Source organism: Podarcis filfolensis, assembly GCF_964270895.1.
Source record: "Podarcis filfolensis genome assembly, chromosome: 14".
NCBI classification, from domain to species: Eukaryota; Metazoa; Chordata; class Lepidosauria; order Squamata; family Lacertidae; genus Podarcis; species Podarcis filfolensis.
In genome coordinates, this window is record NC_139616.1 from 33,555,177 (window position 1) to 33,567,868 (window position 12,692).

Here is a 12,692-nt window from a genome sequence, read left to right on the forward strand (position 1 = left end):
GAGGAAAGGCAGGGTCCCTTAAATATAAAAATATGCAGTAGGTACAAGGATACTAGTTCTATAATAAAGCAATTAAGACCACCTGATTGCTTAGTCTGATTAATATTTACTTTCACCAAACAGAGAGCCTTAGCCACAGGTGCTTACCTTGCCTTTGTGTGTTTCTTGCAACCACTGACGGAGTCTGATCAGGCAGCTTTCCTGCATGGGAGTCAATTGCCCTAGGTACCTTTCTATGTAATCAGCATCTAGTTTGTCAGCTGAGGAGGCGGAAGAAAACAGTCCCATAAGGAAGCAAATCAATAAGACCAGTGACATATTTCTGCCAATTATTATTGCTTCCAACAGCAACACTGCAAAACTGCTTCAGTCTTATACAAAAAATGGTGGAATATAGTTGCAATAAAATAAAAAATTTAAAAAATCAAAATAACAATAAATGCAAAATACCTAGATGAACTGGAGTGGAATATCACCTTTATTACAAAGCAGCTAAAGGCACTATTTTTACAAGGGGGAAAATGATATTCCATCAGTGCTCACAAAGGGGACTACAGCAGGACAAAACACAAACCCTTTGCTATGTGGGCACTCTCTGGATATAATAGTGCAAGGTACTGGAACAAGAGTCAAATAGAAACATTTGGAGTAGTGAGGCAGATATGCACCAACAGGCATGCACAGCCAACCTCTAGCAAAGGGGACTCTCTAACAGGAGGAAAATATCCTGGGACTGCAGCTGTGCTGGGAGCAAATGGGAACAAACAAGAGGGAGTGAAGGAGGGGAAGGATTTTCTGGATCGGCTCCATATAATTTTTTTGTTCCTGAACTCAGTAGTCCAGAGTAGACCTGATGAAATGCCTTAGGATAAGCAGCTGCCAGACTGCAGGAATGCCATAGTCAAAATTAGGCTCTCCCAAATTATCCAGAACATAAAGATATCTAGTTACAGGTAGGTAGCCATGTTGGTCTACTGTAGTCATAACAAAATAAAATAATTCCTTCCCGTAGCACCTTAGAGACCAACTAAGTTTGTTACTGGAATGAGCTTTCGTGTGCATGCACACTTCTTCAGGTATGCACACGAAAGCTCATACCAATAACAGACTTAGTTGGTCTCTAAAGTGCTGCGGGAAGGAATTTTTTTTATTATAAAGATATCTAGAGACAGGATTGCAAACTATTGGTCAGGCATGAAAAAAGAAAGGAGGGTAAGCTGTGGCAGGTTTCAAGCTGAAAAATGCTGAAAGCATCCTAGTGAGATAGCAAGGAACTGCTGACTGGCTTACAAGCACATACCATCGGGGGTTGATGCCTCCACAGAGGAGCAGGTGCTGCCTCGCTGTTCTTTGTCACTTCCGTGTGGGGGGGCTGCTGCTGGTACAGTGCCACACTCACATTCTGATGAAGGCCTCTTAGCTGTTTTCCCTCTGACTGCTGGAGGAGTCCATCGGGGGATAAAAGTGATCCCCTGGGAAATCAGTTCCTTTAGATAATGCTCTATCACTTCTTTGCCCTGAAAATTAAATGATTTATTAGAGTCATATTCTCAGTCTATATGGCCTATACAGATTTGTCAATGAAGGATATTTACATGCAAATGCAATGTTTGCCTAGTTAGTGGATGGAGTTCTAGGTGAGAATCTAGGTTCAAATCCAGTTTTATCTGTGAACTGTCATATCCCAGCCGTACCCTCTCAGGCCAACGCCAACGCCAACACACCCACACCCTACACACTTGCAGTATTGCCTATATTCCCTTTAACAAAAATAATCTGGCAAGTCCAAGTGTTCTATCATTTGGAGACATCTATGCAGCAAACACACAAACACATTTGGATGTATAAACATTATCTCATATTCTCTATATTTAATATGTTACAATGTGAGAAATAAACAAAGTAAACCAGGAATAGAAAGATGGTTAATTCTGTTAAAAATATTTGAATTCCTGCTTAGGAGAACATCAAGAGCTCGTGTCTTAAACCTGATAGATCCATCCCAGAAAAGGCAGAGCCTAGGAAGGACATAAGGTCTCATTTGGGCACCACAACTTATCAAAACACGTTGTGGCCTTGGAGCTGTGCAAGGTCCAACTGCTTGAGTCCAATCCAATCTGCTCTCCTGAATTGCGGGCTGATTTAAACCTGCTTTCTTTTTGATGGCCCAGCCAACAACATTCTCTAGTTCTGCTGGCTTGCAGGCAGAGCAGGTCAAGACAATAAAGTGCTTGGAGTTATGCTTGGGCAGTATCTTACAGCAAGTTTTGTCTAAAGTAATTCATTTATTTTATTTATTCAACCAATCACAGCTCACCCGCTTGATGTTGGCTGTGTACTGTTTCATTGCAATTTTCTCCACTGTGTTTTCAAAGCCAAAGAATGACTTGATGTCAAGAGATGCAGATTGTTCAAAGCATGTCCAGTCTTCATTCTCAGGGTGAACCTAACCTCAGACACAGATATGTCACAATTAGAATAAGTGCAGCATACTCTAGAAAGGCTGTTCATGATAAAGGCAATGAAACCAGTCCTCAAATGTACTTTCTTTTTGTCTGTTCTCCTTCTAAGAAAACTGAACATTTCTTCTGGTGTAATTGTCAAAAAGGAATAAAGTGTGCAGTTGGCAGCTGAAATGATGACTCACCTTGAAAACTGGTTTATATGGACATCTATTGCCTAGTGTTCCTACCTGTTGGAAACAGGGTTAGCGTGGCATTTGAACTGCTTTGCCTCAAGTCACAAAGTTTTCCTGACACTTCAGGGAGTTTGTAGTTTCTGTTCCAGTCACTGTAGCAGTAGATAGGCTATCCACCCAGTGAGAATGGGTGGAAGATTCTCAGCAAAATAAATTGACTGAGGAAAATATAGAATTAAAGCCAAGCTGAGAATGAACTCATAAAGCTCAGGCTCCATAAAAGTATTCCTCTTTCCCTCTCCCACTCATCAGAAACAACAATTGGTATGCAAATTATAGTGATATTCCATAAAGTCACCCTCTTTCAGAACTCAAGTCAGGTCAAGAACTAGATGTGATGGTGGGAAACCCATGTGCTGAACAGCTGTAAAGTAGGGGAGAGAACACAATCTCCAAGTAAAAAGCTGTGGGCAGGAGGGGTTGCTGAACCCTTCTGATGGTTCCTTCATACCATTTTTCTTCAAGCCTGAAGATCTGAAATATGCCAGCTAGTAGAAAAATAGTGTGGAGGGGGAAGCGACAGTTGGAAGGATTCAGCACCACACCACCCACCATTTTCCCACTTGAAATCACCTGCCTAGCTTTTCAGAATTTGGGTAGTGACCTATATTTGAAGACAAAGGTCTGCTACCTTCATGTCTCATTCCATCCTCAGGCAGCACCTGAGATAAAGCCAAAGAGACAGCAGAATAGAAGTGCCACTGTATTTTTAAGCAGCTGCACACAACACATTTGTTCTTAGCTGTAGAGAAATAGACTGAAATTTAAGAGACCTGTAGGCTTTAGTCACAAAAGGTCACCCAAAGCAGCAGAAGTTCCATGTCTCTCAGCTTTCAAGAAGCTGCTGTCTTGAATACATGCCAACAAAGCAGATAAGTAAGGTAACACAATCTGAGCTTTTGTTTATCAAACACAAAAGGGTATTTAATTGCTTTCCCAGATAGACTAAGCTGCTCTTAAATGTCACTGGTAGAACCAAGCCATAAACCTCTGCTGCAACAAATATAGGCTTACATGGCAGATGACACACCATTGTTTTAACAGCTACCTGGCTACATAGTGGTGGGGTTGCAGCAAATATCACTAACAAAAAAATAAGTGGGAGACATAAGGAAGAAAGAACATGAGGCAGGGAATCTAGGAACTACGTTCACTTAGGGTACAGTTGTTCCTTCTGGTTTCTGCTGCTCTAATTATGAAAGTTTTGAAGTGCACAGCTATATTAAGACAATCGATAGTATAGACCAGAACAGCCCTGTACCAAATTCAGCTCCCCCTACCTTACAATCCCTGGGACCAAGATAACAGCAGGCATTTTGCTAATCTAATGTTAGATATTGCAGCTTGGTAACATGTGTGTCAGGCTGGTCAGTTAAGCATTGGCAGAACACAAATGTATGTTCAACTCAAGTGAAAACCACAAACACAGACAGCTTTATAACTGTCCTAGTAGCCCTCTGCTTATCAACACAACACCGTATTTCATGCATACTGGTTGCCACCGCATAATAGTTGCATCTCCCCTTTTCTGGACCCCCGATATGGTCCCAGAGCATTCCCCACATAACAGTCGCAGGGTAACTTATGTGGCTCCACTAGGCTTCAGGCCCCTTCATTTCCTCCTCCAGCTACTGCCACCCCTGCTCCCCTTGTACCACGCCATCTCGGCCATGAACTCCTAGTGGGAGTGGAGTGGGAGAGAATGTTTCTCCCCATCCACCTGCTGCTTTTTTATTATTGTTTCAATGGGAACCAACGTAGGGGATGGCCAGGCCATGTGCACTGAGGGGAGACATGGCGGGAGGTGGCAGGCCTGGCTGCCGGCACCACTCGTTTGCTGTTCCCACGGCATTCCTTACCAGAACTTCCTGTCCAAATTTGAATGGCTATTCCGCTCTTGCAATGCAAAATATAGAGCGGTTTCGTTCACCATAGAGATTTTGATAAATGAGCGACACCACTGCATGTCAGCAGTCTGGACAAGAGAACATACGCACAAGGGAGGCTTCATTTTTACAGAAAGGTACACTAGTGTCTTTCTGTTTTCTCTCCCCATAACAACAGTTACTTTGTCTCTGGTTCACGCTCACTCTCCCCGTGCCCCTGGCCGGACTCCTTGGATCCACCTGCTGTAGTCCCTACTTTTCCACTCTCACATAATGGTCGCACTTTCGTATCTCCCTGCATAATAGTCACACACCCCTTTTTGGAAAGGAAAAATCGTCACCAAAAATGCAAACATTACATGGTGAAATATGGTAGCTCTGGAACTAGATGATTTTTCAGCATCAGTACAGTACAGGATCTTAGCTAAAGAGAACCAAGAAAAAAAGAAAAAATAACAACACAATCCCATCTGAAATGTATGCCTCACCATTCAGCAGCCAACTACAATCCCCAGAGCACTTTCCTTTTTTTCAGTTTAGGACACCTCCAAAAGCAGCAAGCAGAGATAACTTATTTTCTTTGCCAGTATAAGTATAAGGGTTACAACCCTTCAAACAAACATACAGAGATGCAAATCCAAACCAGTAAAATCTGCATTCAGTTACAGCCTACTGTACAAGCCTAAGAATGTTATTCCTAGTAACAATAAGACAGAAAGCACTACTAGAGCCACCAAGATTCAAACCCACCCAATGCACTTTGAAGAGAAGGGAAATCTGATAGACAGAATGCTTACTGAATAGTTGCATGTCTCCAGGACAATGACACGGTTGGCAAAAGTCTCATTATGAGCTTCAATCACAAGAGTTCGCTCCTTCCAGTTGACCGTGTTTTTTTGTATGAAAAAGACATACTCTACTCCAGCAATCTGAAAAAGAGAAATAAGATTAGCATGTAAGGACTACAATGGAATATATTATGAGCACAGCCCAGGCAGCCTTAAGAGGAATCTTAGCTCTCACCTTCTTCAGTAACCGAGGTGCATCTACATTCAATTTACAGCTGCGTTCAATTATGTGGATGGCTCCATCATCACTCTTGGATTCACTAAGGATCTCACTGCCCAGGAAAACAGGGATCTCTGGGCAAGTGGGGAAGCGCTTCTCATAAGCCTGAAACACACACACACACACCCAGAGAGAGAGAGAGAGAGAGAGAGAGAGAGAGAGAATATGTTAATGCTGTAAAGGCCATTCTTCTGTTCTTGGAATCTTCTTGTTCTTTATCATACAACTCTGCAGCACACATCACTGTAATGAATGAAAATGGATGGTGTTTGAAAGTTCTTTTTTTTTAAAAAAAAAAAAAAGGTGGATGAATGCCTGTGAACCTGAACAGTAACACACACATGAAATCTGCTGTGCCTTTGCTCACTGAATGCCTGTGCAGCTGTGTTTGATTATTAAACATTAAAATAATATTGAATAAAATGATTATGATGTGATTTGGGCTGAGGTGAAACCATGGTAGAGGTCAGTGGAAGTGTTATATCATGGGTGTTATACTCAGACTTCAGAGTGGTGTAACAGAGTGTTGGACTAGGACCTGGGACACTAGGGTTCAGCATGCCCAGTGGTCAGGGGTGATAGAAACTGGAGTCCAACAATATCTTAATGGCCACAGGTACCACATTCTTCATCTACTTTGACTGGCAGCAGCTCTCCAGGGCCACAGAGGAAGTTTCCCACTACTTGCTACCTGACCCTTCTTTCTTTTCCTGGTGGTACCAAAGATTGAAGCCAAGGCCCTCTGCATGTAGAGGATGTGACCTACCATTGAGCTGTACCCACTGCCCAAACACAATATGAAAAGTCAGGACAGAAAAACCCTGGATAGCTATTAAAAATAGTAATAAGATATAAGAATGTTACATGCCATGCCTAATCTCTGCTGAGTAGTAGTTAAGATTTTAGAGGGTTCCAGGCACTCACCCAGGGTTGTGTTTCCATTGGAAAATCAAGGCACAGAGGAGTCTGTAGTGTCTTAGAAATATGGTTTATTCATACATATCTACACCTGAAGCCTTCAATGGAGAGAGAGTGCAAAACATTACACCCCAAGAGTGTCCTTTGTTGCTCCTTTCATAGCTTTTGCAAGCTTGGGTCCAAAGCAGCAGCCAATCATGCCCCCTGATTTCTCAGTGCAGCCTCTCCTAGCCAGTGCGCATGGAGTTCTCCCTAATTTCCAGAACACCTTGCCAAAAACCTCTGTGTAAGAGGACAACTTGTTTTCCTGTAACATCACACCCATGCTGCCCTGGCAACCTCCCATAAGGTCTTTTGTCTTGTGGATGGCTTTTGCAAACCACAGAGCCTAGGGCTTGCTGATCAGAAGGTCGGTGGTTCGAATCCCTGCAATGGGGTGAGCTCCCATTGCTCGGTCCCTGCTCCTGCCAACCTAGCAGTTCGAAAGCACGTCAAAGTGCAAGTAGATAAATAGGTACTGCTCCGGCAGGAAGGTAAACGGTGTTTCCATGCGCTGCTCTGGTTTGCCAGAAACGGCTTAGTCATGCTGGCCGCATGACCCGGAAGCTATCTGCAGACAAACGCTGGCTCCCTCAGCCAGTAAAGCGAGATGAGCGCCGCAATCCCAGAGTCATCTGCGACTGGACATAATGGTCAGGGGTCCCTTTACCTTTTACCTTTTTAATGGCAGGGCCATTATCTCCATCTGCCCCTCTATCTGGCAGAAAAACAAGCTCAGCCTGTCAGCTCACCTTTATTATCAAGGCTCTGATTAAACCCTAACACCCAATAATTTAGAGGGGGAAATCTGGGAGATCCCTGTTCCCCCACTAACTCATAACAAGAACTTTTGAAGACTGTTTAATTACTTTTTATTTGTATAAAGGATATTTTTAGTAAAAAAAAATGCATTTCTTTCCTCCTCATTTTTTAGATCGACTTTTAGTTTCAAGTAGCAAGGGATTATTCCCTATTGTTTGACTCCCCTGTTGCCCCCAAGGGTAATAATAATAATAATAATAAATTTTATTTATATCCCGCCCTCCCCAGCCAAAGCTGGGCTCAGGGCGGCTAACAACAATAAAACAATACAAAAGTACAACACAAACAACGCTCTAAAATCATTCATTATAAAATTAATTGTTTTGTTTTGTTCTTATTATTATTATGTATTTTGTATTTTTATGCTGTGTACTTCCCTGAGATCTATGAATGAAGGTTGGTATACAAATTTAATAAATCATAATAAATCAATCGTCAATTTCTAGCTAAAACACAAAGCCCTTGTGTTGTGTAAGATGCCCTGTCCCCAACTGGCTCTTGGAAATCAATACAGACTATGGGAAACACACAACTACTGTTATTGTTTTTTGAGCAGTTGTTGTTAGACTGGCTCATACGAAAGTCAGTTGCTGTGTGGCAGAAGTTGACCAATAGATATGTCACAGTAGTAAAGGATCTACAGTGAAGGTCTCCAGAGACAATGCTATGCAGAGCTACTATTTTGGGCAGAATCCCAAAAACACAGAACAATGGAGCATTTTAAGAAATACACAATAGTCTGTTTCAGGCCAATCGGGGGCTCTGGCAAGTGTGGAATGGCTTATACTGAAAAACTCAATTATGCTAGATTTTAGAACACGCCTTTGGACTTCTATATCCAAGACGTTTAACAATCAAGATATTTTGCAGCACAGTCGCTGATCACAACTCAGGCAAGCAGTGAACAGCTGATGTTATATTTAACATGGTTCACCTTTAACATGACAACTTTGCTAAGGATTAAATTACATTTGATGATGCACAAGTTACCATGACCTCTCAAATTTGTGTGGTGCAAAATTCCTGCATGGATCAAATAAGGGGAGAATAAAGTAGGTAAGGTTTATATAGGTTTATTACTCAGGATTTGCTAGGGGAAATGATGATAATAATAATAATAATAATAATAATACATTTAGGGATGAAAATCTTCAAAAGATGGATGAAAGTTGTTTCAGCTGGAACTTGAGAAGGAAATGGCATTATGAATAGATGCAAACCCTTTCTATAAAATAAGATGTATTCCTAGAAAAGGTTCTAAAAAGATATACATTAACCCAGCAATTCTCTCAATATATGTGATTTTAAAACAAGATTTGGAGTCCTGCTGAAATTGTGGAGCGGAGCAAAGAGAACCAACTGTATTCTGGCTGATTTTAGATGTCAAACATATCACACGGCAGAGCAAACTCAGTAAAGGCTAACAGAGCCAATGTGCATCTGCATAATTTTCACAAAGTAACAAGCCCTACATGTGAGACTTCTATGGATTCTAACAAAAATTCAGAAGTGTATTTTTTGATCAGAAAAGTGACTGCAATGACAAAAAAGCAATTATTTTGTTTGGTAAAGACTGAAACACAAATGTACAAAGGAGGACATTAGCTTCTTATTAGCTCTTGCATCCTGCCACTATGTCAAGGAGCTTAAGAGTGGCAGTTAAGCCTTACAGCCATCCTGTGAAAGGTGGCCATTTGCCCAAAGTCATCTAATGAAATTTGCAGCCAAGCAGGGATTTGAACCCGAGTATTCCAAATCTGCAGCCAATGCACCTCACTAGCTTTCTTTTAGCCAGCATTTAAGTATCTAGGCCAGTCTTCCCCAACCTGGTGCCCTCCAGATGCTTTGGACTTCAAGTTCCATCTTCCCTGACCTTTTGACCCTGCTGACTGGGGCCAACAGAAATTGCAATCCTAACATCTAGAAGGCAGCAGGTGGAGGGATATCAACACCGATTCTACCATCAGAGGACTACTACACAAGCTATTCTTTCATCTTATCATGGTCTATTTTTGCATGCCAGGTAGGACAATGAGGGAACAAAGCACAGAGGCAGTATCAAGGGCAGCAAACTAGGCAAACCTTGTTGTCAAGCAAAGGAAAAGAACAAGTTCAGCCAATGAGGACAGCTGGCTGAGAACAGCAATGTATGTGTCACTCTGTGTTTGACAAGACAGTTTCCACTTGCCAGGGACTGCAGTGAAATTTCATTAACTGGAATATGTAATCAAAACCAAGTCCTCGGTCAGAGTTTTATAGTTACCTGATTTGCATCTATTCAAAAGGCCATGGCTAGGTTATTTAATCACATGGGGTCCAAGGACTGAGTTTTGTATGTCTGAAATAGGACACTACTTCAAAGATTCTGTGTTCTACATTGTTGTTGTTGTAGTTGTTGCTGTTGTTGATAAAAGTCACTTTCTTCAAAAATGTGATCCAAACCAACTTACAAAAATAGAAATACCAATTCTATGAAAATTCTCTTTCCTATTTCAGGTTTTTCCAATATATATTTCTCCTCTTATGCTTAAAAATGGCAATTTAAATTAATTTCTTTTATTTCTTTTATTTTAGGAAAAAGAACCAGATTCAGTCGAAAAATATTTTTTTAGGCACAGGAACAAAGGAGGGCTAGGAATACCCAGTCTCAAACAATACTATGCAGCTTTCTAAATTAAATCATTGGCACCCTCATTAAAGGCAAAGTGGATATTTCATGGGTACAAACAGAAAGCACCCACACAAGACTATTGGTACATGCTCTGCCCTTCCTGTGGTTGTCTCACAGAACAAGAAAGGTGGGAAATCCATTCTTAAAAGTAACATTGATGGTGTGGTGGAATTGGAACTCAGTTTTGGCTTTTAGGCTTTCACCGCGGATGCCTCTGTTAGATCACTCCTCATTAAAACATGCAGATAAATTTAAGCAACTCCTAGATTTCGAAAGAAATGGTTTCTATAGAATTAGAGATAAGTTTGTAAGAGCTAAAGCAATCGCAAAATAGGAGCTGGTGGCAAAGACAAAAGGCATAAAATTGTCAGGGCTGCAACTGTATCAATGATGCACTTTTGTAAAGTCTCTGGAATGCATGGGTGAGGGCTTCGGACCCTTGACACTTTTTGATTCGCTATGTAGCAGACCTAGCCATGACCCAAAACATCTTCCTCCCAGAATCTCAGCACTATAAAACACCTGGCTGCAAATGTTTAACTAGGCAACACAAATTCAACATAGACACAAGTGTACATGTATAGCCGCTATCAGGTTCCTTATAGCTGCCTTGTTGAAGCTGTGACCTAGCCTGAACCTGCTTTGTGCAATACCATATTATCACAACACATGGAGATTTAGCTGTAGGCCTAACAAGGAGGAAAAAGTTGTGACTAAATGCATATTTCAGGATGAAGCACAATGCTCAAATGAATACTGTACAACAGAAGAGCTACACAATAGGAATGCTGCTATGGGGACTATTCCTTCAAGTTATTCAGGGGAAAGTTTCTATGCAAACAGACCTCAGCTATAGCCGTAAGTCAGTACAAAATACTTGGTTTTAATTTTAGCAGATAGTAGAAAAGAATTGTGTGTTCTGCAAGTTATGCCAGCTAGGGCATGCAGATGGAATGGGCATGTGGCTATCCAGAGTCCCATGTATCAGCATTTTGCTCTCAGCATAAGTAGGAACTTCCCATATCTGTATATGAGGATCAGCCTGACTATAAATGAAGCTGTCTGATCAACAGTCCTGATACCAATCACAAATGTGAAGTCCCCCCCCCCCCAACTGCAGGATAATGAGAGGAGCAGCAAAGAAACTGGACAAAGCCTAGCACCTGTTCCGCAATACCCACAGTGACAGAGTGCACTGTCACAACATCTCTATCTTATGGGCAGGATGAAGTTGTTTCCTATGCATTCTACTTGTGGAAAAGTTATTGCCAAGTCTATTTACTCATTTCAACTATATAGCAAATAGTAATGATTAACAGCCCAGATTAAAGTAAAGATAGGATCAGAGTGGCTGCTGGTTTTCCTTACTATTCCATGAAGAAGAAGAAACGTGGGCATTAGAAGTAAAAATTCAAACATATATGTTTTTGCACACAGAGTAGCAAAAGAGAAATTGCAAATGTTCAATGCAAAAAAGAGTAAATAATAATAATAATAATAATAATAATAATAATAATAATAATACATTTATAGCCTGCCCGTCTGGCTGTGTTTCTTCCCCAGCCACTCTGGGCGGCTTCCAGCAAAATATTAAAATACAACAATTCATCAAATATTAAAAGCTTCCCGAAACAGGGCTGCCTTTAGATGTCTTCTAAAAGTCAGATAGTTGTTTATTTCTTTGACATCTGGTGGGAGGGCATTCCACAAGGCAGGCACCACTACCGAGAAGGCCCTCTGCCTGGTTCCCTGTAACTTCGCTTCTCGCAGTGAGGGAACTGCCAGAAGGCCCTTGGCGCTGGACCCTCAGTGCTTGCTCAGAAACCCTTTTCCTAGTCTTCTTTTTGGTCAGTATTACGGCTACTTCCTAGTTATTTTTTCTTCAGGGAAATGCATTTGAAAGTTAGTCCTGTAAGAAAAATCATAAACTGGCAAGCAGTTACAAACCAATGATGAGTCAGACACAATGTATGAGAGTCTGGAGATGGATTAGCCTATGTATCTGCCATAACTCCCCTCAACACCACCACACACATTCCATGACAGTACAGCTGCCAGGCCACATACGAAGGGGTCAGTGAATACTGTAAGCTAGCCCCATATTGTGTCTGAATCTACAATTACAAAATACATCCCTAAGCAACAGTACATTCACAAACCACACAAAGTCATGTTCCATTGCAGATGTATTTCCTATGTGGCTGGAGGGCCTATGCTGCATCTCATGTGCAGAGCCATCCAAGGATACGGTAGGCTACTGGGGACAAGTCTGCCATTTTGACATTCGGATAGGGACAGAGCTCTGTCAAACCACTTTAGCTGCTCTCCACAAACCTCTGAAATCATCAGCTCAAGTCTCCTAACTGCTTCAAAGGAAATTCAGTCGCTAAGGAACTGCTCTTTGCTGCAGGGAGAATCCTCTAACGAATGCAAAGCTTGAGGGAGTAAAAGTCTGTCACATTATGCATATCCGAGTTAAGATTCTGATTTGAGAAACTTTAAATAAAAATTAAAATATTAGGGCCTCCTGGGTCTATATTTTAGGAAGTGGCTGTTTCAAGGAACTAGATTATGTTTGACCTAGATACGG

At 41.5% G+C, this 12,692-nt stretch overlaps 1 protein-coding gene across 2 annotated transcripts in view; it reads right to left on the reverse strand.

The window, feature by feature from the left end:
* Positions 1-12,692, reverse strand: part of SEC14L5 (SEC14 like lipid binding 5) — a 38,454-nt gene that overhangs the window by 10,220 nt on the left and 15,542 nt on the right. For both annotated transcript variants that reach the window (XM_083584630.1, XM_083584629.1), the window contains 5 exons: positions 5,608-5,757; positions 5,382-5,513; positions 2,318-2,446; positions 1,301-1,517; positions 148-260 (listed from right to left, as the gene is read on the reverse strand). In XM_083584630.1, the coding sequence (XP_083440756.1) occupies positions 148-260; positions 1,301-1,517; positions 2,318-2,446; positions 5,382-5,513; positions 5,608-5,757 (741 nt within the window). The remainder of the gene's footprint in view (positions 1-147; positions 261-1,300; positions 1,518-2,317; positions 2,447-5,381; positions 5,514-5,607; positions 5,758-12,692) is intronic.